Below are 25,363 nucleotides of genomic sequence, written 5' to 3'. Positions count from 1 at the left end.
TACACAAGAAAATATAGAGCAGAGCTACACACTGTATCCAGAGCAGCCACGTCCTACTCCACTGCCCACCAGCCCATCCTACTTGGCAGAGCCCCTGGCAGGTTCAGCTCACCATGCTGCAGCAAGCCATCCACATTGATCTCATGGGGTACTGCCACAATCTGCCCATATGCAATTGCTTTTTTCTGATAAGTCGAGGGCTCGAAGTGTTAACAGGGAAAGTTTCCCCCAAGTTACTTGGGGTCGTAAAAGTCCTCATGCACGAGAGCCCACTTCTGTGGACTTGGTGAATGCCACGACCTCAAAGCTGCTGTATCTCAGCTGAAAACTACTCCGAGTCGTTCCACAGCAATGTTCCCAAGGCTTTACCGACACGTCGCTGGACGTGGAAGTACACGGATCCAGAAATACAGCCACTATAATGTTACCGGCCCACAACGAACTATATCCATCAGATATTCTTCCTCTCTCCACTGTATTTAAAGTGTTAATACAATGGAGCAAAACACATTCATGGAGTCTTTTTTCCCCCTACTATTGTTGAAGAGTATCTGTGAGCTCACAAGAACTTGCGCTCTTCTGATCCGTCGGTGCTCCAGAGCCAGCTTCTTTGTTCTGGATGTGTACCATGATGCTCTGAAACCCCCTCCAGCTGACCTCCGCGCTTTCATTTCCTTTTCTTCTCCCCGCGCTGTCTTGCATTCCTCTCTGCTGCCCCACCACCTGGTGCACAGTCTACAAAGACCAGCCTTTCCAACACCAAGCCCTCTAGTAGAAGAAACTAGGTCTTGGCTTCATCCGCCCACTGCGTGCTTTTCTTTTTTCCCCCCGGTGGCTGTCACAAGGACACATTCAAACGTTACCTGAAAAGCTCTCTAACGAGTATGAGGAGGTTCTTAAGATTTGCACACAATACACCATACCCACATATCCTCTTCTTTCCATGCACTTGCGGCTTGACACTCAGCTTTGATTCAAAATGGAACGGACTGAACGAATGGATGGCTTCAAGTGAGTATGGCAGGTAAGCGAGGGCTCTTTCAACCTCCAGAGTCCTTCTTTCACTTTTGGCTCCAAGTATAATTGAAAGACTTGGAGTTTAAGGCTATCCCCCAGGCACCTGCACCTTTCTCAGGGATTCTTACCCTCTCTACCGCTAAGAACTTCAGCATTGTATGAATCAATGTCAAACGAGATTAAAACCAGCAGGGATGGTATACAACGAGCCAAAAAATTCCTTAAAGGAAAATACAAGCCTGCCAAGCGAATGACTGTAACGTTGCAAAGGCAAACCCTGTAACGTTAGGAAATCCTGGAATTTAGGTCCCGCATGCATACATTACGATACAACCTTTTAATCACGTGATCGTGTATGACTTGTAAACTGCCTCATTTAGTGCACAGGATGCTCACTCATTGCATATGATGCTTTAAGCCCTTGCTGTACGAATAGATATTCAATTTTTTTTTTCATCCTTATTATTCAAAGTATGGCCTCGTACCTTATTTTACCATGCAATCACTTAAACCCTGCAGTAATGATTCATTTCCTCATGCTCTTTTCACTGATGCCCATCACACTACTATTTGTGTTTCACAATCATGAACAAAATGTTCCCCATAGCTCTTCAGTAAAATGGCATTGTTAGCTTGATTTTAAAGAGAACGACATAAATTAAAAAAAAACCTGTCAGATAGTCCCACTAGAGCTCAGTGCCCAAACTGAGATCCCTAGTGTGGTTTTTTTTCAGAGTACTTAGCACGTTTATCCCATTTCTCATGCTCAGAATACAACTACCCCAGTGGCTGCTACCTTTGCTTGACATTTCTGCAATTCAGATCTCTAGTAACTGAAGTTAGGCACCCAGGAAACGAGGAATGCACAATGAAGGCATGGACAGAATCCAGTTATCCGGGGTTTCACTGAGAACTGCCTTAAATACCCTCTCTCTCTTCCTGCACTCCCCTGCCTCATTCACTGCATAACTTCCAGCTTCTGCAACAAATGAAGCAGAAGTCCTACAGACAACAGCCTCCTTCAGTGCAGAACCTTGATTTATACCCAGAGGACTGTGCACTGAATGATACAAGGGTCCTGTAGATAACCATCTGCTCCTTATCCCTCTGTAACTCCAGCGAGGCTGCTTCCTTCTCTTCCACAATGCCTAGGCGTGAGCTTTGAGCCACGGTTAGCTACTGCAATTTAAAAGAGCAGACTGCCAGGAAATCTATATGCAGCCCCTTGCATCTTGGGCAGGAAGGCAAAGCCTGGGGGTTGGACTAGATGACCCCCCAAGGACCCTTCCAGCCCTACGTTTCTATGATTTGATGATTCAAATGAACATAGTTACCAAGCTCTAGCAAACCTATAGTGAGCATATGCTATTAAGTGCTAACTGCAGTTTTCAGGGACTCGATACCTCGGCCAATCCTGAATGCATTTTCATACAAACAACAGAAGTGACACTTGGGAAACTCTTGCACAGTACCAGCAAACCTAAGTCCCTGCGGTATTTGCTCACCCCAAGCAGTGGTAAATCAGATCCCCAAAAATGATGAGACTGGCCTAAACCTACCAAACTCTAAAATAATAATTTTATAATACTTGTAATGTGCCTTAGTGTTTTTTAACCCTTGGTTTATTAAACTTTACTTGAGCAGGAGGAAGCTTAGGGGATAAAAACCCCACAATAAATATCAGCTAACTTGCAATAACAACAACCCTACAATTGCTTTTTAGTTAAACCAACTATAAGAATTTGTTTTAACCCTGGTAAAACAATGTACTTAGCTATTTTGAAAAGAGAGGAACTATTTTTACTGAGACTTTTTAAAAAATGCGGCCGGTGACAGATGTATAGCATAGAACATTTCAGCGAGGAGAATAAAACTTTAAGAAAGCTAGAAGTGCTAAAAGCAGAGTGCTAAAATGGAAAGTGTCACTATCAGATCTATCTGCACTTAAACTAGTCTGATCAACACTCCTGAGTAATCATTTTCTAATCCAACTGATGTGGAAAATAATAATAAAAAAAATCCTGCCCAATATGGCAGCATTTCTATGGCTCCTTTTTGGGGCGCATATAGCTATGGCATTTGGAAACATCATGTATGAAATGAATTAAAGCAAAGGGGTGTTTTATATTTATCTTCTCCAGCAGCTTTGAAATATTTCTTAGTGGACCCGCTGCAATAAGTTGTTCCTGTGAAGAGGCCTTTAACTACCTCACATTCCTGTTGTACCATGTGGGCTGCATTTTCTATTTTTGATTAAGAAAATAGAGCGGCAAGCAGGGGGGAGACCCAGGCTGGGGATCTCATGACCCTGCCGGAGAGGGGAGACAGGGGAGTGTAATCCAGCTCCCTGCTCCCCCTTCACCCGAGGACTGCCATTGCCACCCCTGCCGGACAAACCTGATAAGGGCTGCTTCCCCCTTCAGGCACACCCCAGCTGGGGACCCTGCAGGCCAGGGTGGTGGTTTAAACTCCTCCACTTCCCAAACTCAGTGGCCTGTTCCCCCCCACCCCCATCAGCTTCCCTTCAGCCTTGTGTCTGCCCTGACTTCTAGACTGAGCCACTGCAGGCATGTGGCTGCATTTCTGGAATCAAAACTGAATGTCTATTCCCTTGCAAATCAGTTCAATCTACGCAGCTTAGACTAACCTGCAAAGATTCAATCAATTTAAGCTTGGGCTTTTTGAATGTCTATACTTAGCGCTAAGGTCCCTTCTCACCCTAATTTTCTATGATTCTCTGCATATAGATGGAGGGCAATGACTTGCCAGCTCTGGAAAACTGAGTCCACAAAAATAGATGCAGGCCAGACAGAGCAAGCAAGCTTCTGGCGCGTGTGGATATGCATGCACGGAAGCACTTCTAAGGGGAGTTCAGTCTCCATTTCCTTCTGGTCCTTTCTCTCTCTGCTGAGAGGCCTAATGCAAAAACCTTATGGAAATAAGCAGGAGTTTAAGCATGCATACCTACACATTGTACAGGCCGCATAGTCAGTGAAACAAGTCTCTCCACCGTTCTGTTTTTACAGTCTCTAAATCTTTTTTTACTCATTTCTATTTTTTTTTCTTGTCTTCCGCATGCAATTCTTTCTTTACCTGCACCCCCACTCCAGTGGCATCTCTCCTCATCGCTCCTCAGGGGAATGCAAATCTAATAGCATTAGATTTTAAAGTCAAACTTTTCAGCCTTGCGATATTTGAATGGGTTCAACAGGAGGCAATACAAGTTTGCTCATCTCTGCTCCTTAGCTATCCATCATCACTGACCCTCTTAGAAATCAGCCAAAAGAGTAAACAATTTCTTTCCTAAACCTATCGATCAGGGAGACGCAAAGCTGCCTGAAGGATGCCTTCAGGTGCTTTGCTGACAATGGAGTCACTCCTCTGAAAATATGGAGTAGATGCACTGCATCACGCTGAATTCATGGATTCTCATCTACCTCCCAGTTATCCTCCTGTCTCCTGTAAATCTATTAAATGGTTCAACAGATGCATATTCTTCACCGTGTCCTCTCCCAGGGGAGAGATTTCGTTGAATGCATAAGAGACTTGGAATTTCAAGTATGGGTACAGGGCGGGTTTTATTTTATTTTTTTAAATAATCACAGAAAACAGATGCATAAGACGAACGCCTCTTTTTATCCATGTCTGTATAGTGCTTGGCAAATAAAAATGCTTAACAAATAGTAAAAACAGCAATGTGGAATAATGATGTGTGAAACTTAGATTATAAGTTAGGCCATGCATGGCAAAAGATGCAAAGGAAATATTCATTCTGAATTAAAAACTGACAAGGCAGACTGTCAACAAAAGACTGCAGTTTTTTCAATTCTTTAAAGACATTGAGAATTATATGAAGGAATTGTGTGTAATGATTAAGAGCAGGTCACCTGGGTCAACATTTCCTGTCTTTCATGCTTCCATTCAGTTTTGCCAGTTTTTGGCACTGAGACTCATGATATCTGAAAAATTAGTCCTTGGTTGTCCAAAACTGGGTACCCAAAATTAAGAGACTACTCATGAAAACATAACCTTCTGTCAGTGTTGTTTCTCCGGTTTGTAAAAGGATATTCAACTAATGCCACAGGCAGACACGGGAGTAGCCAAAGATATAAACCACAATTTCAAATTATTGTTGTTTTATAAGATTATGGACAATGCCAGCAATTCTTGTACTGTCAAAACTCCCATCAAAATATCTGCAAACTGTGCGTGTCAAAGTACATAAATGCTTAAAAACAAATTCAAAATGAAGAACTTAGCTCTCTGCTTAAAAGGCAAGGTGGTTGAAAATATTGGTTACATTTTTATACTCTCTACCCCCTTGCCCTGCCCAAAACAATGAGAAAATAAATTTATTTAAGATCCTTTATTTACCAAATATTTGTACAGGATGTGAAACAAATTTTACTCAAAATGAAAGGATTTAAACATTTCTCCCTGAAGAATACTAAAATGGTGTTGTTCATATGTACACAATTAGGCAAGCAATGCTTAACTGCACCTACCATTAACAAATGCAGACTAATTAGCAGGAAGTCAGACAGAGACTTCCAAAATCACATTAGCATTAAGGGGATCTCACAGTGCCAAATTCTGTCTAGCACCCTGAACCTGGCCCCCTTCCCCTGCAAATTGGTATGTAACGTGGTAAAAACAGAGTCCATATAAATCTGTTCATTGATTGTGACTAAGAATGTCCTCTTCATCCAACCGTCCCCTTTTGAAATCAATATCAAAACTTCCAGTGGAGCTCAGATTTTACTTATGGGCTAGGGACAGACATTACACATAAACCAGTTTAAGTGACCAGAAACTGGTTTAAACCCATAGCAGAACAGATGTTTAGTGCACATAAACCAATTTCAAAATGGCTGAAACCAGTTTGAGATAAACGTGGTTGAATGTAGTATCAGACTTAATTGATTCGGGTCAAACCGGTTTATGCAATGTCGGTCCCAGACCCCCTCCTAGTTTAACTTAAACCAGAGTCCCTCAGCATCCCAGATACTTTGCAACCCTGGCCAGGGCTCTGCTCTCTGCTCCAGCACAGCTAGCATAACACATGCTGGCTATGGTCCGTGCTATGGGAGACAGGATAAAGGCAGACAGGATAGTGTCGGCTTAGAGCTTTTTGGAGCTAATCAACAGGTACCGGGTAATGTCCCTCCTTTCATTCCTTGGAAAAAGTTGTTTAAGAAGAGCTTGAATTAATGAGAGATCCTTTTGTTTTGCTGATGGGCTGAGAAATGCACCCTGTGTAATGTCTCTAATTAGAGCATCTTGCTGGGGCCCGGCCACACCTCCCCTCCCCTCCTTCAGCTTAGCACTGTGGAAGGGAAGGGAGAGCTGCTTTAGCACACCCAAGCTTCTAGGTTGAGCCACTGCAGGCATGTGCCTGCATTTTTTCAGTCCAGAGGGGATGCCTGTGCAGTTACAAATTGGTTCAGCCTAGCCGGGTTAGACTAACCTGCAAAGATTGAATCAATTCATACTCAGGCTTTTTGAATGTCTGTCCCAAGCCATGAAGCACATCCCCTGGGCAAGTGGATAGAGGCCTCATGGATAGGATTTCTGTCACAGAAAGGGAGCTGAAGCCAACAACTACCATGCAGTCATGTAACAGTACAAGCTTATGCACTGATTTTCTGGCATCCCTACATGCAGGGGTTCATGGAGAAGTTGGCCAAAGCCAAAGATAATTCATATTCCAAACAGCCCCCAAATTGTTGCAGAATGATAAATATAAGGAACCAAGAGAAACTGGCAAGCACAAATTACCTAGGGGATCAAATCTAGCACAGCCTGTGGGCCAGATCTGACCAGCAGACCACTGGGAGTTGGGAAGAGTGGCAGCAGGGAATGACCTACCACAGAACCTGGGGCCCATGGGTGGACATGTTGATCAGCAGCAAAAGGACAAAGGGCAGCCAATACAGCCCCAACTGCCCTCCAGCTGATTTGCCCATCACCACTGTCATAGCCCTACTTGCCCTGCTGCCACCACCTGTGCTGAAGCCACCCGTGCACATCCCACGTTGGAGCCAGAACTTTCATCGCCACATGTCCCCAACTGGATCTAGTCTGCAAGGAGCCCTGCAGTCCAAGTCCAGCCAAGGACTCGAAGCAAATTTGACACCCCTGATGTACGGTGTTCCCATGAATAAAGAGAAAAAGAACCAAGAAGCCAAAAGTTCAAAGTAACAAATGGACATCCCCAGAATTTAAACATGCATGAATCTGGGTGGTAGGTTGCTGCTTTCTACCAAGATAGGCATTTGCTGCAGAACTCAGGTCCAAATCCAAAGTTTCACTGGCATCCAAGATTTCTGGGCACAGGCCCATATTCATAGATCTTTGATGCTGGCAAAACTGATTTCCCCCTCTCCCCAAATAAAAATATCAGTTGAGGTTACTCTTCAAATAGGCTATTTCCACGTTGTGACTCTCCTAAGCAAGGTTGCCCCCAGGGGGTGATTTTTACCTCAAACCAGTTCTGACATTATAGCATTACAGGATGGTGTTTAAATGTCATCTGATGATTCTGATTAAAGTTCTGTGGTTTCGTCACTACAGTTAATTTAATTTTAAATGAACTTTCAAAACCGAGACTAAAGTTCAGAGGAAGCCTAAAGCTTTGAGGCCTTGCGAAGCTCCCAGACTGAAGTATAGTGACATCCAGATTTCATCCGTAAAATATCCAAGGCAATGGCATGGATCTATGACTCCCTGAATAAGTGTGGATAATGTAATAATATAAGACCTTCCAGATGGGCGTCGTGCTTTAGGCATTTCCATGCCAGATCACAGCGTTTGTCTATCAAAGTGCCACTTCCACCCATGGCTTGAGCAGAATACTGCCAGAGCTGCAAAAATTCACCTAGCTGGTTCAATGATGCCATATGGGGCTGGAAAAAAAAAAAATCCTTCCAGACCCTTTTGACAACTAACTAATGTTTTGAAACACAAGATGCCATTTCCTATCATTGAGGGCCTGATTCTATCAGTTACTGTATGTCCCCACCAGCTACCCATATCAATGACATTTGATAGTTAGCAGCAGCTTATAAGACTTGGCTCTCAACACACATAACTGATCATAGAAATTAGTATGTCAATGGAGGTGAAGTCCCTCGGCGCAGCCTACTAAAAACCCTCAAGACTATTACGAATGTAAGTTGCTGACAGGCCACTGAGGCCAGATCCACAATAAAAAATGTTGCTGACTTAGCAGTGTTGGCTGGCAGAGTTTAAAAAAAAAAAAATCGCTAGCTGACAAACCCTCTGAAACTGGCTTTGCTCCGACAGCAGAAGAGGGCTCTTGCCAAATTAGCGTATGTTGTTTGGGGAAGCAGTCTAGTGAGATTGGGAGAAAACTCCCGTCAGGCTATGCCACATGGGTGGTTGGAGGATCTGCTGGCAGAGCTATAGCGCCAGGGACTGTATAGTGCAGACAAGCTCTAAGAGGCATTAGTAGTGATCATTAAAAACCTTTTCTCCAGGGAAATGAGGGAAAGACTGGGTTCCTTAGGGGGCCTTCGTATAGTCAAGGCACTAAACTAAGCAAGACTTAGAAAGCCCCATGTCTTAATAATGGATCAAACTCAAATATATTCATGCAAGAGAATCTGCCAAAATAAGTGTTGAGGGAAATCTCTGGATTTCATCCAGGAGTAATTACTAAGCTATATAAGTGGTTACACACCAGTGTGGGTTAAAACACAAAAACGGCAACATGAACTATGCATCCGATTTTGAATACGTTTTCCTTGGACATGGTCTGGTCTGGCATCATTCGGAGTCAATGGAAGCTGTACCACCGACGTCAGTGGAAACAGGATTCGATCCTTTATTTAGAAACAACCAGTGAAGGTAAGTCTGGACCACATGTTGCTTCCTTACGCATGCTGATAACTTCATAGGCAATCCACCTGATCTCTCCAGATACAACACTATCCAATGTAAACACAGATATCAGAGTTCGGCTTGCAAAGTATTTTTGCCTCAAAAAATTCCTCAAAGAGAAATCCCCTTATGCACTGGGCTTGAATCCCAAGTGGTTAACTTTTCTGAAATAAGAAGAGTACCGTTTCTTTTCACAGCAGCTGTAATCCATTGACAAAATCAGATAAGACCATCATAGATACCGCTTTATGATTCAGCCCCCAAGAAAATGGAATGACTTCAACTTTTAAACTTTTTTGTTTCTTTTTTTTTTTTGGAGAAGCGTCTTGGTTCCTTATTCGAGTTTCCATTTTTGTGCGATTGCCAGCTAACACTAGTCAACACATAAATCAAAGCACAGCAGAACTGAAGACAGTTCTAAAATAAAATGTATGTATTTGACTTATTTATAGATTTTTACTTATTGAAATATTATATAAATAAGAAAAAAGTTATTAAACTATAAAAAAAAGCACGGGAAGAGTGGTAAAGCGGTAATATAATCACTCATTTAGGAGGATTTAAGAAAAACTAACCCCATACAGAAACCTTCCTAAGTTCTCTGACTTCTGGTATTCACAACTGGAGGCAACCAGATTCAGTCACTCTCTTCCATGATGCTCTGATCAGTGAAAATTATCAAGCACCGAGAAGTCAATACTGTATTATCTTCTCCACAGTAGTTATTTATTGCATTTGCTACTCTTTTATTTCATGCCAGCAGCATTATAGGTCGTTTGATTCTACACAGTGCAAAACCAATATTCTAGCTATTTCTACAGAAATGTAAAATTATAAAATAAACCAACAACAACCATCCCCTCCCCCCAAAAAACCAACGCTTTCTTAAATCTGTTGTAAAAATAAGTCGTTTGAGGGATGGATACTCCACCGCTATGGTCTCTACTAGCATGTGAACAACTCCAACCAAGAAAGTGGTGAGGATCAGGCATGTGTTAGCAGCCAAGAAAGGACAGGTTGTTGGTTCTTTAGGCTCTTTGCCGCCCTCCACGGACATCTGGCACAGGGGGCACTTTTGCACGTTCTCCAGGGGTGGGGGGAGGCAGTGCTTTAATTAGAGCAGCTCTGAGAGTGGACTTCCTGCACCCTGCACTTAAAAATGGCAGTAGGGGTAGTTGAACTACAGCTCACTGAAAGCGGGGACAATGATACACAAGAAGCAGGAGGCTGCACGGCAATTGCCAAGCTCCAGCAGACTCAAGTCTGCTCCGACGCACTGGAATTTCAGCGTGTCTGAACAGCCTCCATGCTCGTGTATACGCGCCCAGGACGACCAAGCTATTCTGGTTGCACCTAGGACCTCTCTTAAAAAAGGCAATAACCGAATTAAAAAAAAAAATCCAAATTCACCCCTAATGCAATGCAATGAAGTCAACAGAAGTTACACCACTCAGAAGCTGGACCAGAAAGTAACTGGGCCAGTCCCATTCTCTCCCAGTTCCCTCCTAGCTTAGGAAAGGCTGTCTCCCCAAGCCTTTTTACCCATGACCCTACAATCATCTAACTCTTGGCCACTCTCCATTCTCATTCAACTTCTTTCTTCTTGCTGCAGGAGCCCAAGCAGGTGAGGAAGAAAGGGAAGTCTCTCTACTTTGGTTTCTGGTGCTTGCGTCTAGTCCTGCAATTGCAAGGGCAGTTCAGCTTTGCCCCTCGGCAGAAGACTCCCAGCATAATCAGGTTGGGATTTAGCTGCAAACAACTATCCATGTGCTACAAAGCACATACAAACTTCTAACTTGACCGAAATTAGCTGGATTTTCACAGGGACAACAAAAGGCCGTTCCCTGCCAAATGTTAAGCTCCTATTTCCAAGGATAGGGCTTAAAAAAAAAAAAAAGTTGGCAGAATTTTAGCATGGGTAAAACAATGCATTTTTTCATTAGCCTCGTTCTTGTAAACTATTGAATTCTTTCCCCCACCAAAAAAAAAAAAAAAATAGAATTCAGCCTGAGGCAGATGCTCAGCCTGGATCATTCAGTCCTAAAAGTTAAAGTTTAAGAAAATTAAAAGCAGCTGAAGCCAGGGTCTTATGTAATGGGAAACAGCAGGCAAGCTTAATAAGTAGTTTTATCAGTCCCACCTACACTAAAGTGCACAGCTTTTCCTTAATTCCTTCCCAGTTTCTGAGAAAAATGTGTCTCTTTGACTATCTCCAACTTAAAAGGAAGAATCCTGTGCTGATGAGAGAGCATTGACTGGGAAGATGCATTTCACCCCCATTTTCTGTGATTTTTTGATATGGTTAAAAGAGAACATATCCATGGACTACACTCCCTCTTCAGATATCTCTGGCTGATACCACAGGACTTCACTGTGCTTTTATTTGCTTTAGATTCCTGTTTAATGCACAGTAAAACTGGCTTTTAGATGTGCTCAAGAGACCATTAAGGGTTTGTTCCTTCCAAACATAGAAACAAACACTGTTTTTAAAGGTCTCTGCTCATAACTGAACAAGCCGTCCACTCTTCTTTTTAATCTTCTTTCCCTTTTATTTATTTATTTGTCTTAAAGGTTTTCATATAAATGTCAGATTCTTAACCACCGTTCTTTGGCTCACCGATTGCTTCATATTATTGAAAAGGCCAATTCACTTAACCAGTCTCCATCTCCCATTGCAGCATGCTTAATGCGCCTCCTGATCTAAGGGGAACATGCAGTCCTTGTCCTTTAATGAGCACAACAAGTAGCATGGAGATGGAGCAGACTGGACCAGAACAGCAACATAAGTGAATAATGTTTTCCACCCCCCACTATTTCCTATCTTCTGAATTACTGATTAACATTACCAAAAAAAAAAAAAAAAAAAAATCTATTCCCGTGATATTTAAGCTTTCACTTAGAGCTGCAGGGGGGAATCTAAAATATACAACAGAATAAACAATTAGCAAAAAAAGATGGTAGTTGCTTGAACTTAGAGCATGGCACTTGTAACATTAACTCAGTGTAGGATGCTAGAATCAGATTAAACTCTTCTTGTGATACATATATAAAGCAAGCAAGCACTTACAGAGCCTGGGCTGGCTGCTTCTATCTGTCAAGCTGCTGAAACAGAACAGTTACATAGTAAGACCTTTGATAATGACAGTGAAGCCGTGATTAGTATGAGCTGAGCTACTCCAGACAAAGAAGGAAAAGCGCTAGAGATGAGTTGCCTCTGAGCACAAAGTTATTGACCCAAGACATCAAGGATGCAAGAGTGAGGCATTAGAGCATTTCTTAAGTGTAGTGGCAAAGAACCACTTAGCTAAAATGTACTCCTCTAAAGAAAAGTTTGGCTAATTGACCAGCAGTGTGAGGATGTCTGTGATTTTAGTGATGGGGATGACACTTTGTTTATAGGATTCAAGCTCAGCAGATTAATTTGTTTTGGAGCAGCAAGGAAAATAGAAAAGTCAACTTAGTGGGTCAATTCACTGGTTACAGTTGAAAAGAAAAATGGTGACCTAAGGCTGTGTACTGACCCCAAAAATTTGAACAAATAGATAAAGAGAGAGCATCTCCATTTACTAACTAAAATGGACACAGGCAGCGCTGGAGCAAAATTATTTGCAAAGCTGGACGCATCCACAGGCTTTTGCTGGATCCCTCTAAGTGAGGATACTGCAGAAGCTATGAACTTTCAATGCACCGTTTGGCCGTTCCTGTTTCAAAGGGGTCACATCTGTCACTAGGGCATGAGCCAGTCCACAGAACACAAAACACAGTACAACCATCTGAAGAGCTGAACAACGTGAAACTTTTTTTCTAGGGTACTGGAGCCTGTAGAAAGGCTGAAAAAAAGTATCAGGGACTTGCTAGAGCAAGCCAGGATGACTGGATTTGAAACTATACTAGGGCAAGTTGGATGGCCAGGATGTTGCTTGCCTTTCTCCATGAAGGAGATGCACTTAATTAAAGTAACACTACAAAACTTGTCAGGCATAAGGCATAAAATATGGTATCTCATAAGACAAGTCTTACTTTCTTGCACGATACAAGTCTCTTGACTGCTACTAGTCGAGAAGTATGATATACAAACTGAAGAAAAGATTGTGAACCAGCTCCTTCTCTCATAGAAATCTACACCGTCTCTTGGGTTGGTACTTGGTGTGTTGACAAAAAGAGGACCAACTTTTCCGTGAATCTATTGCAACAGGAATGCTCATTTTTAATCTTGCATGCAAATCCTGCTGCATCAGAATAAAAAAAGCACTTGTCCCCTTGTTGCAAGGAAGAGATGGAAACACAAAAAGTGACTTTATAAAGTAAGGCACCAGGCTACAAAATCTATCAGATGGAGAAGGCCTTGTGGTGATCCCTTTCTTGCTGTTATATCTCCTTCGACTTCAGTGGAGTCAGGGATGAGAGTGGGATCATACTTGCGGTCAGAAAAAGGGAAACCAAAAAAACAAGGTGACCTCAGACATAATAGGCCCTCCACTCCATTAATTAGAGAAGACAATCATGTATTCCCACTCGCTGGGTGCAGCTACACGTTCATTAATGCACTTTTGCTACTGAGCATTACATTGAGAACCTCTAAGGTGAGGTACTAAAGAAATATGCATTCGATCGCCCTAACGCACAGTAAGGAAAGTGCACACTTTTTAAGTGACACTTAATGCACAGTAGACTAATTTTACTGTGCATTAGTGTATTGGCATGGGTTTTGACATGATGCTCTAATGTGCAGTAAAATAGACTGCTGCGCATTAAAGCGCACATATAGACACACCCACTGATATGCCTGCTGAACCAAAGGGCTAACTTTTAAAATTTAAAAGTCAGAACGAAGTTCGTAAGTCATAAAATAAAACTGGGGATTGGATTTCTCTCCATGGTCCTAAAAGTTCAGAACAAGTTACAACAACCATTAAAACCCTAATGTCATTAAAATCAACTGTTTTGCCACAACTTGCATATTATGTTGGTATCATGTTGTAACAGCACATCATTTAGCACGATATATTTGTTTATGTGATTAAGTGAAATGTTTAGATGTCAGCTTTTCAAGTTATGTTTAACACCCAGTAATATACACTTTTGGCCTAAGAGCAGTCTGCATTATATCTGTGTTTTCTTGGCCATTACGCTTTTCAATGGTTGGGAAACGTTGATACAAACATTTCAGGATTACAGAGCGGCATCACAATATCATGGCGGTGCTTGGTGCGTTCTGAAAGGTCATGGGCTCAGTGCACAGACAGCAAGGGACTTTCCTTCCCCCGAAAAAGTCACACTCTCAATACAAAAGACAAAGGGCAGAAGTTGCCCAAATCACAAGGGAGGTTAAGTGATATCCCTGAATAAACAGGACTCAAATCTCCTGATTTCCAGCCTTAGCTACTGTCTTCCTTAAATAAAACAAAGTTCAGCTTTGGCATTATACACAAGATATGCTCATTCTCAGGCTCATCTTAGGAGTCTTATTTCCATATCTTGTCCAAAATATCTGTCTTCTTTCTTTATCTAACACCCTTGCTTTGGGAAACCAAGCCCTTAGTGATACGATTTTCAATTACAGTCCTTGTATATGAGGACTAGGAAACCAATTTGTTATATGGCTTTTCTCTTATCTTTTATTGTAACGTATCTTCTCTCTAAACAGGCTGCATGTTAGATATGGCTGGGGCACTGCCAAAGCTCTGATTGATGCTGCCACACTGAGCACATAAGTGTCCCCGAATCGCTGAATCAAGTACCTAGGCTTTTATACTCGGGGCTTAAGAGAAAACCAGCATGGACCAGAGTTGTACTCTGACACTTCTTAGGTGGTGTCATCCACTCCTGAAAATTTTCAACTTTCATTAACAAAAAAATAAAGATTTTCTAGACCTTGTGGTTTCAGAGAAAAACTCCAGAATATAACCCAGTTCTGAAGACAGAAACAGCCTAGAAATAGGAGCTGCTCAGATTCTTCTCAATGGAGCGTTAGTTTGACAACCTCATAGTAGGAGTATATTTGCAAACACTGACTGCTGTTTACGTCAGCATTAATAACCACCCTTGTCCAACACGGTTATGCATCAGCTGCCACCAGAGGATGGTTCACAACAGGACATAAGCCAGTACTTCGTACAGGCTAATATATACCAATTAATGAGACATCCACTATTTCCCTTATGGTGACCATTGCATTTCCTGAGCACAGAAGTACTTACATGGGTTAAAGTCAGGTGGAAGTCAGGGTAGAAAAGCACCTTATCCACTAAGTAAGTAAGTAGTCCATAAGCTTTCATGGGCCCTCACTGATTTCATCAGAGGCTGTGAAAGGACATGCACAGAGCACAAAAGCTGATGCATCTCTGATTGAGTTAGTCTATAAGGTGCATCCCTACCGTGCCATTGTATTTCCTGACACCAAACATGAATTTGCCTTCTGTTCATCCCACTGCTCTTGCTTACACACTATAATGAGTATTTTAAAGACGTGCCCAGAGTTTTGCTTCTGGAGTTAATTTTTTAACATTGAAAGAACAGGCACTACATTTCAGTTGAAATCGTTTCTCCTCAAGAAATTTGGTAAATTATAGCTGCTAACTAGCAAACATTTAGGAAACTTTGAAAAAAAAATGTTACGATTATCCATCACTTTATTCCATACAAATATTTAAGAACCCCCCTTTTTACTTGAAGACCTAGCCAGATGTTACTCATTGAGAACGATGTTGTAGGTCCCTGTTCGCAAGCACTTCTCTGTCAGCCAGAAAGACGCTCCTAAGCACACATGGGCAGACATGTACGGCGTATCAAATATACTACATACTATTTTTACTTTCAACAGTTAAGTTTTTTCTTATAAGATAGCTAATAAAGCTTCAGAATCCACCCCAGCATATTAACATAAAATCAAATTAAAAATTAATACGATGCTTGTTCTGTTTTGGAAATGTTTTATATAAAAAGAAAAATTATCCACTTACTTATGAACTCCAGGCTGTAATAATTTTAGCATAATGTGCATCCCTGCTGTGTTCTTAACTAGCACTAATAGGATGAAACGAACAAATAGAAAGTTTAGGAAACTCTTCAGAAACAGTAAGCTGAGCTGTGCTGTGGAAAAGACTTTCAAAGAAAGAGTAGGAAGCTTAATGTTTGATCAGCTTAAAACTAGGGTGGGGGACTTACTGCTGGGAACGACAGGCCTGACTCTACGTTCATTTATATCCACGCTGTAAAGTTTTTTCTAATTAACACTGGTGTAAAAATGAGGCGAATCTCACTTGCATACAGAGCTGTTTCCACCACGGGGTGCGCAATCGTGTGTATACAAAAGCCATCCTCTCGTACCCTCATGTGTGCACAACAGTCAGATAACTTCATTCACCATTTGTATGTGCAGCTGTTACTCAGGTGCATACACTGTGCACACACATGAACTAACATTTAACCTGAGCAACTGTGCACTGATGTCTGAAGGTTTAGGGTCCTTTGCAGATCTAACTTCCACTTCTCATTCATTTTACAACGAATCGGACTCTGAGAAGTCGCAATTGTCTACGCACTACATGTACATAGTCCGTCTTCCTGCTGCTTCTGCAGAACACCTACGCTTTGATTCAGAAAAGCAATTAGTTGGATATGCAGCCAATGGGACTTAAGCAAATTTTTAAACTTAAAAATCTAATGAACTGTTTGCAGATAATTGCAACATGTAATGCATGGATAATTTGCTTAAGTCCCATTGGCTGTAGGAGGACTTAAACACATGTCTTCGTGCTCTACTGAACAGAAATCATTTCTGGAATTAAGGCTGAAAGGAACATGCAGGCACCAAGGATTTACTTGTGCACACATTTTCACACACACGACCCCAGCTTGGGCGCACACACCCAGTGTGTCACAAGGAAATCTGTGCATGTGCAAAGATAGAGGTGCATTCTTTTCAAGCGTAAAGGCACGTCTGCTAGGCTTTTCTCCTGACAATGAATTAATTCACATTATGAACCAGATAATAACCACAGTTTAATGCCACATTTAGGCCCACAGCAGCATATCAGGAGGATTTTTCTTGGAAATTCAGGCCTGATAGTAGATGCTAATGAAGGAAACATAGCCATTTAAATATCAAATGACAACTTGTCTATAATAATAGGTTTCAGGACACATTCACAAATGTTTTTTGGAGGACCTAAAAATGACTTTCACTTAATAGGACTTCAGCTCTCGGGAACAATCGCAATCCAGGGAATCCAGTGAAAATACAGAAGGGGAGAGCAAATAAAATGCTTGTTAGGGCCACACAAGGAAATCATACAAACACCTTAGTTAAAGAGTTTAATTAACTGGCTCTCTTCTCCATCCTACTGTGCAGTATAACAGTGAGCAGCAAGTCCCTCATGGAGGCTTTGCTTTACTTCCCCACAGGAAACTAATATTTTCCTCTCCTTCTCAAAGACCAAAGCTCAGAAGCTTCCAGCAGCTGCTGCTGCTAAGTGGCTCGCCCTGGCATCGCCGCAGACTTTTTACAGCACCGATGAGCTGACGCTGCCCCGGGTTCCAGCAGAGAGCAATGGCTTAACACGGCTTGGCTGTTTATAACCTCTTGCTGCGGTTCTTTCCTCCACCTCTTAAAAAGGACAGCGTGCCCACGTCGGCTCTCCTTTCTACAAATCTTGTTCGACACTACCATCTCACATATTGGCTCCACATGCTAATGCAAGTGTCATACATCTAGGTGCCTTAATATTTGCAATGCTCAAGAATAACCTTGAAGAAAAGATGCAAAACTCCAGCCCTTTTAGCAAGCTTGACTCCCATTGAGCTTCCCTAGGTGAGCAGGAGACCCAGCTAATCTTCACCTCTGGGTTGCAGCACTCAGAAGAGAATCCCATATTTTAGATTCTTTGCATTAGTCCCTTTATAGCATGTTGAGTCACTGTGATGCCCATTAATTTTAATGTACTATATGAAAATGACTGGCATTAAGGAGGCCACGCAATTTTCTGCCAAGCACTGTGTTTTCCCTACGAAGCTGGAGAAAGTCCCTTTATGAATTGCCACGGATCTGCCTGCGCTTCGTTACCGCGTATTCTGCGTACCTCGCGGCAGCCTCTACATTCAATCAGCCTGGGAAAGGAGTTGGCAGGACAGGACCAGAATGGACTGAACAATGAAGAGACATTCATTCCTAATTTTCCTAATGTCATTCAAATACTGCCACCGATATGCATGGGGTAAAGAGCAAAATGATTCTGGGGGGGGTTTAGCCATTTCAGAGGGCGCACACAACAGGGAACCTGATACAAGAAATTAAACATCCAACAACTACATGGAGGAATCAGAAACAGGTAGGAATCATAGGATCACAGAGAAGTGCGGCTGGCAGAGATCTCCAGAGGTCATCTTTCTATGCCAGCGTTTCTCAACCCATAGGTTGTGACCCAAAAGTGGGTTGCAAAAATATATGAAAGGGTTGTGAACCAACTTTAAAGAAGAAAAAAATGAGGAAAACTGGGGCTTTTCCCTTGCAGGCTGGCAGAGATCCAGCTTGCAAGGGGGCTGCTTGGGGTCCCCGCTGCCCCGCACACACCCCTGCCCCACACACCGGGGGCAGCAGGTCAGGAGTGAGGGGCACTGGTTTGGGACTGGTCATCAAGGTTTACAAATGGGTCCCGGTACAAAAAACGTTGAAAACCACTTCTCTAGTCCTGCGGCAGGATCATCCCTTTGCAAACCATCCTCCACAAATCTGTTCTCCAAACTCCACATAAAACTCCCGCCAACCCTGCCACAGCACAGACCAGACACCCCAACCTGCTTTTGAGAAACATATGTGCTCCAGAGCCCCCTGGCATAGAGCCCAGGCCCCCTGCCTCAAAGGAAGGAAAGACCCTTTAGCCCCTACCCAACCCAGGTCAGGGTAAATTTACTTCCCGATCCATGTGTTTTTTTTCAAGAATTGCATTTTTGCAAGTGTGCCAGATACATTAATAGAATCCAAATCCTTCCTGATCCCAGATCATGGGTTCCAAGTAAATTTACCTGCAGGTAAATTGGTAACTTCCCAATCCACACATGCAATTGGGTGGGTTTGGGGGTTTTTTGTTTTTGTTTTTTTGCAAGAATTGCATTGTTGCAAGTCTACCAGCTACATTCATGAGGTCCAAGTCCTTCCTGACCCCAGATCCATGGGCTCCAAATAAATTTACCAGCAGGTAAATTGGTAACTTCCCAGTCCACACATGCAATTGTTGGGGGGGGGGGGGGGGTGCAAGCATTGCATTGTTGCAAGTCTACCAGATACATTAAAGCGATCCAAGCCCTTGCTGACCCCAGATCCATAGGCTCCAAGTAAAAAATTACCTGCAGGTAAATTGGTAACTTCCCAATCCATTCATGCAACTAAATGTTGTTTTTTTTCAAGTTACCGCACACATTAATGGGGTCTGAGCCCTTCCCAACCCCAGATCCAGGGGATCCGAGTAAATTTACCTGCAGGTAAATATGTAGCTTCCCAATCCAGGCATGCAACCGGGTGGTTTCCCCCCCCCCCCCCGCCCCAAGAGTTACATGGTGGCAAGTCTCCCGGATACATTGATGCGATCCGAGCCCTTGCTGACCCCAGGTCCATGGGGCTGGGAGGAAATGGACCTGCAGGTAGATAACATGTAACTTCCCAAACCAGGCGTGCGGTCGGGGCTTTCCCCAGTAGTTACATTGTTGCAAAGCTCCCGGATACACTAGCGGGGCCGGAGCCCGGGGGGATGGATGGATCCCGCGGGCGGGGGCTTACCTCGGCACAGCAGCGCTGCCAGGAGCAGGGGCAGGGGCAGGGGCAGGGGCAGGGGCAGGGGCAGGCGGGCGGCGGCTGTGCGGAGCCCCCGAGCCGCCCCGCTCCGCCCGCCCGGGCCCATGGTGCGGTCCCCGCCGCCGCGCGCTCAGCTCCCCATGGCGGCGGCCGCCCGGGCACCAAACTTTGCCGCCGGGGGCATCCCCAGCCCAGCCAGAGCCGGCGGAGCTCCGCTCTGCCGCTGCCGCCTCCTCCTCCTCCTCCTCCTCCCCTGCGCGGCGGGGGCGGCCCGGCGCCTCCTCCAAGGGGCTGGGCTCCCTCCCTCCCGGCCGGCCGGCCGGCCTGCGGCGTCCCTCTCGCCGCGCACGAGCCGCGCTGCAGCCCGCAGGGCAGGGGAAAGTCCTGGGAGCCGTCCCAGCCCCACATCCAGGGGCTGCGAGCAGAGAGGCTGGGTCCCCCCTGGGGTCAGGGGGTCCCCCCTGCCAGGTTGTGTCCCCTTTGGGGTGATGGGGACAGGGAGGATGTCCCCCTACCAGGGTGTGTCCGCCTTGGGGTGATGGTGATGGAGAGGATGTCCCCCTGCCAGGTTGTGTCCCCTTTGGGGTGATGGGGACAGGGAGGATGCCCCCCTACCAGGCTGTGTCCGCCTTGGGGTGATGGGGATGGGGAGGATGTCCCCCTGCCAGGTTGTGTCCCCTTTGGGGTAATGGGGATGGGGAAGATGTTCCCCTACCGGGTTGTGTCCCCTTTGGGGGGGAGGTGGGTGGGGAGGACGTCCCCCTGCCAGGTTGTGTCCCGTTTGGGGTGATGGGGATGGGGAAGATGTTCCCCTACCAGGTTGTGTCCCCTTTGGGGGGAGGAGGGTGGGGAGGACGTCCCCCTGCCAGGTTGTGTCCCCTTTGGGGTGATGGGGACGGGAAGGACGTTCCTCTACCAGGTTGTGTCCCCTTTGGAGTGATGGGGACGGGGAGGATGTCCCCCTCCTAGGTTGTGCCACCCTGGGGTGATGGGCATGGGGAGGACATCCCCCTACCAGGTTGTGCCTCCTTTGGGGTGAGGAGGATGGGGAAAACATTCCCCCTACCAGGTTGTGCCACCCCGGGGCAAGGGGGACGGGGAGGACGCCCCTCCTACACAGCAGGTAGGGAAGAGCCCCTGCCAGGACAGCTCAGGAAGGGAACTGAGAAAAAGAGTCACCTGCATGAGCCCGGGGCAAGGGAAGGTGAACTGTGTCTGCAGGCAGGGGCAGGGGAAGCCTCGGCCCAAAGGTGGGAGCAAGGCTCCTGCTCCTGGGGCAGCTGGGGGATAGGAGCTTGGCTGTGGGCTGGAGGCCTGGGGAAAGGAGAAGCTCCTGTCAGAGGCCGGGGGAGGTAGGTGGGATCGCCTCCCAGCTGGAGAGCCCACGCGGTGCATTTGAGGGAGAAACAAAGCAGCAAACAAAGCTGGCAGGGAGCACCAGGCCCCGGCTTTCATGGAAGAGGCAAGGGGTTCAGGCCACAATTGGGATGGTCCTGCCCCATTTCCAATTCCTTTGCATGAAGGGGACAGGGAGGAGACTCCCCCACACCCCTGACTGCCTGAGTGGGAAGTGAGACCCCGTCCGCAGCAGGGATAGGGGGAGTCTGGGGGTCAGCGGGTGGGGAATGAGCCCCCACTAGGAGAGCTCAGTCCCCAGGACAGGACCTGAGCAAGAGAGGCACCTACACAAACCCAGGCCAAGGGACAATGACCTCCTGGGAGCTCCCCATTGCAATGGGAGAGGAAAGACCTGGATAGTGGGTAGCTGAGCTGGAGTTCGGGGGGGAAAGGAGAAACTCCTCTCAGGAAAGGCAGGGGCCGGCAGGAGGATGTGGATGGATTGTCTCCCAGCATGAAAGATTCACAAAGTGCGCTTCTTTGATCTTAGCTTCTGTCGCACAAACACAGAGCAAACACAAAGCAACAAACACAACTGCCCTGCCAGAACAGGACCCTGGATGACAAACACTTCTGCCTCTGGGGAGGATAAGAGAACAAACAATACCTGACAGACATGAGCTGAGCCGCTTAATGGACTAGAGGAAAGTGCTCAGAGACAACAGTGATTATTACACAGCGCAGAATAAGCACAAACTCCCTTGGAGCTCTCCCAGCTCTTGCTTTACCACCCCAAGCGCTTTTCTCCACCCTCCTGTCCTTTGCTTCCACCTGACCTAGATGCTCATTTCCCAGGCCCCTGCTTTCTCCTTGCTCATTTATTTTTGATTCTGGCTGACAAGGGGATTAAGTTACCTTTGACAATCGCCCCTTCCTCCTCCCTCAGGATCAGAAGGGGTTGGGGAGCCGGGACAAGCAAATGGGGATTCTCCGCACAACACACGTGGGGATGCAATAACTCTCCAGAGACAGAGCAAAGTGAGCAAAAAGGGGCCATTCACTTGGTCTTGTGCCTTTTCTTTCCCCATCGTGCAAATGTGAAAGACAGGTAACAGAGGGATGAACCCCCTCGTTCATTAACAGCCTTCTTTGAACAGAGATAACTCCTTTCTCCCAATCGGTTTCCTTTACACTGAAAATATGGGCTCTGATCTTGTAGCTGAATCCTTCCAGGCAGCCCCCCCGTTGCATGGCTGGAGTCATTCACCTTCTGAAGTCAGCAGAGTTTTCTGTCTGAACAGTGGCTCCATCTGCCTACCACCAACTGCAAGAGAAAGGCACGGCAATTTTAACTCAACCTTTTACAAGAACATCTAATTAAAACCTAAAAGCCTTCCGCCCGATTTTTACCAGCTTTAAAATGTATAGGTTTGTGTCAGTGTGGTTCCTTTGAAATCATTTTTCTGAAGCAGGGAATCAGACAGTTGCTTCATCCCTTAAATCAGATTCCTTAATAAAAATCTACAGCGGGTCTTGGGCCATCAAAAACATGGCTCTCTAGTCAGGCTTAAGAGCGTTTGCCACTGAACACCACAATTTATATAATGTTATTGTTAAATATCAACTAAGCCAACAATAGAAAAGGAAAGAGGGATACCATTTCCCCTTCTTTTGTTCTTTTTTAAAATGTAAAACTTTTGAAAAATTCACATCACTTGAATTCTTCCCCCCCCCCCCAAATTAAAATGCGGAACATTTTCATAAGAAAGCTCGATGTTTAAAGGCATTTCTCAATTAATAAAATCATTTGTTCAAGAAACATAGCATAGCTCTAGTATAGCTTAAGTTAAAATCTCAGAATTTCTACTCACGGGTAAAACGTGAACGCTGACAAGCATTTCTGTCCTGTCTTCACTAAAATTTGTAGATAATCTGGGTGCACAGATTAGCTGATTCGCAAGAAAAAAGAGGTACCGGTGAGACACTGGTGCCAGTGCTTTCCAATGCAACTCCCTTTACCAAATGGATTCTCTCATCATTCTTAAGCCGGAAATATTTATTGTCTGTTTTTTAAACTGTGGAGAAAAGCCTCATTTTAATGTAAACTAGGGACAGATGGCATATAATATGATTTGGAAGTAATGACAATAGCTTAGGTGCTATTTGACAAATCCAAATTGTTATGTGTATTATAGCATTGGCATCGCACAAGCTGCTTTTGAAGAATGTTTTGGGTATTGCATACAGATGTAATTTGGGAGACTGTCATAGCAAAGAACTGAAAGCAACAGTGATGAACACGGTGTAAAATCTGAGCAGAACCGATTCTCCTATCAATTGTATTGGTGCCTCATACATTAATTTGGCTACTTGGAGTGAATGCAGCTCAAGGCAAACTTTAGAAGCAGAGTTTTCAAATGGAAACTGTACCAAAAGTTCAAGATCATTTGCTTAGCAAATGAGGAACCTAAAGAAATTAGCCATCCAAATAACAGACGTTAGGGGTGCACAAAGCGGGCCCTATTCAATTCGGATTCAGCCTGAATCAGGGACAGTGATTCGATTCATTGATTCGGATCACTGTCCCCGATTTGATTCAGCTGAATCTGAAGATTCGATGCTGATTTGCAGCACGTGCCCCAGCATCGCAGCATTCACGAGCCGCCTGGTACCTAGAGGTATGTAGAAAAAACATTTAAAGCCGTGTCTATGTCCGAATTGCTGAATCTTTCCGAATCTCTTCAAATTGAGTCAAAGGGTTCCGATTCAATTCAAAGAGATTAAAGGGTCCCCTGACTCGATTGTGATTCAGAGATTTGGCCACCAAATCAGGCCAAATCTCCACCGAATTGAATCAGGGACCGAAGCTTCGCACAGCCCTAATTGGCATTCAAAAATTCCAGCCAAATTTGTTTCCCTTAGCACCTATGATGAATCTTTGAGACGCTGCAAACAACTGCAAAATCCTTCAATAAATAACAGGCACAAAAGCAGGCAGAAGAACAGGGTGCACACTTTTGAAAGAGCCTAAAATGGAAATTTTAAAATGGGGACTGGGGAGAGAAATCAAGAATTATGGAAAGCTTCAATCCCTCAGGTGATATTGTCTGAACTCTGCCTCTAAGGACGTTAACAGAAGTGTCCAGTTAAAATAGGTCTAATCACAAATCTATTCTGCTTTCCAAAAGTTTTTTGCTATGTTTCCTAAGGGCCAAATTTTGCAACCTGATGCATGCCAAGTATTTCCTTACCTTGGCTCCTCGGGTAATCTCACAGAAATCAAGGAAGCTTGTTGCAGATGAAGGGACTATACAATGTGAATTGGTTGCAAATCTAAGCATCAGGGCCCAATCCTGCCATCACTGAGGTCAATGGGAATTATGTCATTCAGATCAAGTCTTAATCCTGTAATGAGCTGTGCATGTGAGTGAGGGTTAAAAGATCACGTTTCCTGTCTCTGGTGAATTTTACCAGTAGTCGTGATTCAGAATTGAAAACGCAGTAATGCCTTACAGAGGCGTCGAAGAGAAATGCCTTGAACAGCAGCACTAGAGAATAAGTAATATCACATAATTTGATTTTATACTGCTTCTGACTTAAAAAGAATATCCTAATTTTTATTTACCCTTATTACAGCTAATAAATACTTCAGCCCTAAATACATGTAATACAGCTATACAGCTTGGATCTTAAAGGGAAGAGTCTCAAATTAGGATCTCACCCCTATGTTTTGGTTTCTTTATATATTCATACCGGCATGACTGCAAAGCTGACTCTCACCCGGTTACTGAGTCAAGTGCAGGGGAACACAGCTATTTTGTAAACCATTGCACAGTCACATTGGGTCAATGTTGGCATTTCAGTGGCAGTCTTTTCACTATCTAAGTGGAACCTGTTATTTTGCAGGATGTTCTTGGGAGGCCTTCTATCCTGAATGAATACCACAACCAACTTTATACAGGGTAAGTAATACATATTAATCCCCCCAGCTGTCATCTTTCCCGTGGACCACAGTAAACATGTTGGCACCAGCAGGTTGGAGATTGCTTGCAAACTCAATGGGCAAACATTGAAAATGGGGGTGTAATGAGGGTGTAATGATTATATACAATAATGTAATGATTATATATAATAATATAATTTTTGTATATACTAATACAAAAATTAGTATGGGTACATCAAACTCCTCTCAGGTTTTGTGCAAATAGTACCTGGCAGGTAAATTTATAACTTGCCAATCCATGCATGCAACTTGGTGTTTTTTCAAGAATTGCATTTTTGCAACTGTACCGGACACATTAATGTTGCAGTGTTGCA

At 44.3% G+C, this 25,363-nt stretch overlaps 1 protein-coding gene across 1 annotated transcript in view; it reads right to left on the bottom strand.

Annotated features, from left to right (window-relative positions):
• Positions 1–19,939, bottom strand: part of TMEM132C (transmembrane protein 132C) — a 293,597-nt gene extending 273,658 nt beyond the window's left edge. Inside the window, exon 1 of the mRNA XM_059713429.1 lies at positions 19,694–19,939. Within this exon, the coding sequence (XP_059569412.1) occupies positions 19,694–19,814 (121 nt within the window). The 5' untranslated portion in view covers positions 19,815–19,939. The remainder of the gene's footprint in view (positions 1–19,693) is intronic.
• Positions 19,940–25,363: the final 5,424 nt, after the last annotated feature.

The sequence above is a fragment of the Alligator mississippiensis genome, chromosome 10, assembly GCF_030867095.1.
Source record: "Alligator mississippiensis isolate rAllMis1 chromosome 10, rAllMis1, whole genome shotgun sequence".
NCBI lineage: Eukaryota > Metazoa > Chordata > Crocodylia > Alligatoridae > Alligator > Alligator mississippiensis.
The sequence above is the reverse complement of the archived record's forward strand: the minus strand, read 5'-3'. Positions and strand labels throughout refer to the sequence as shown.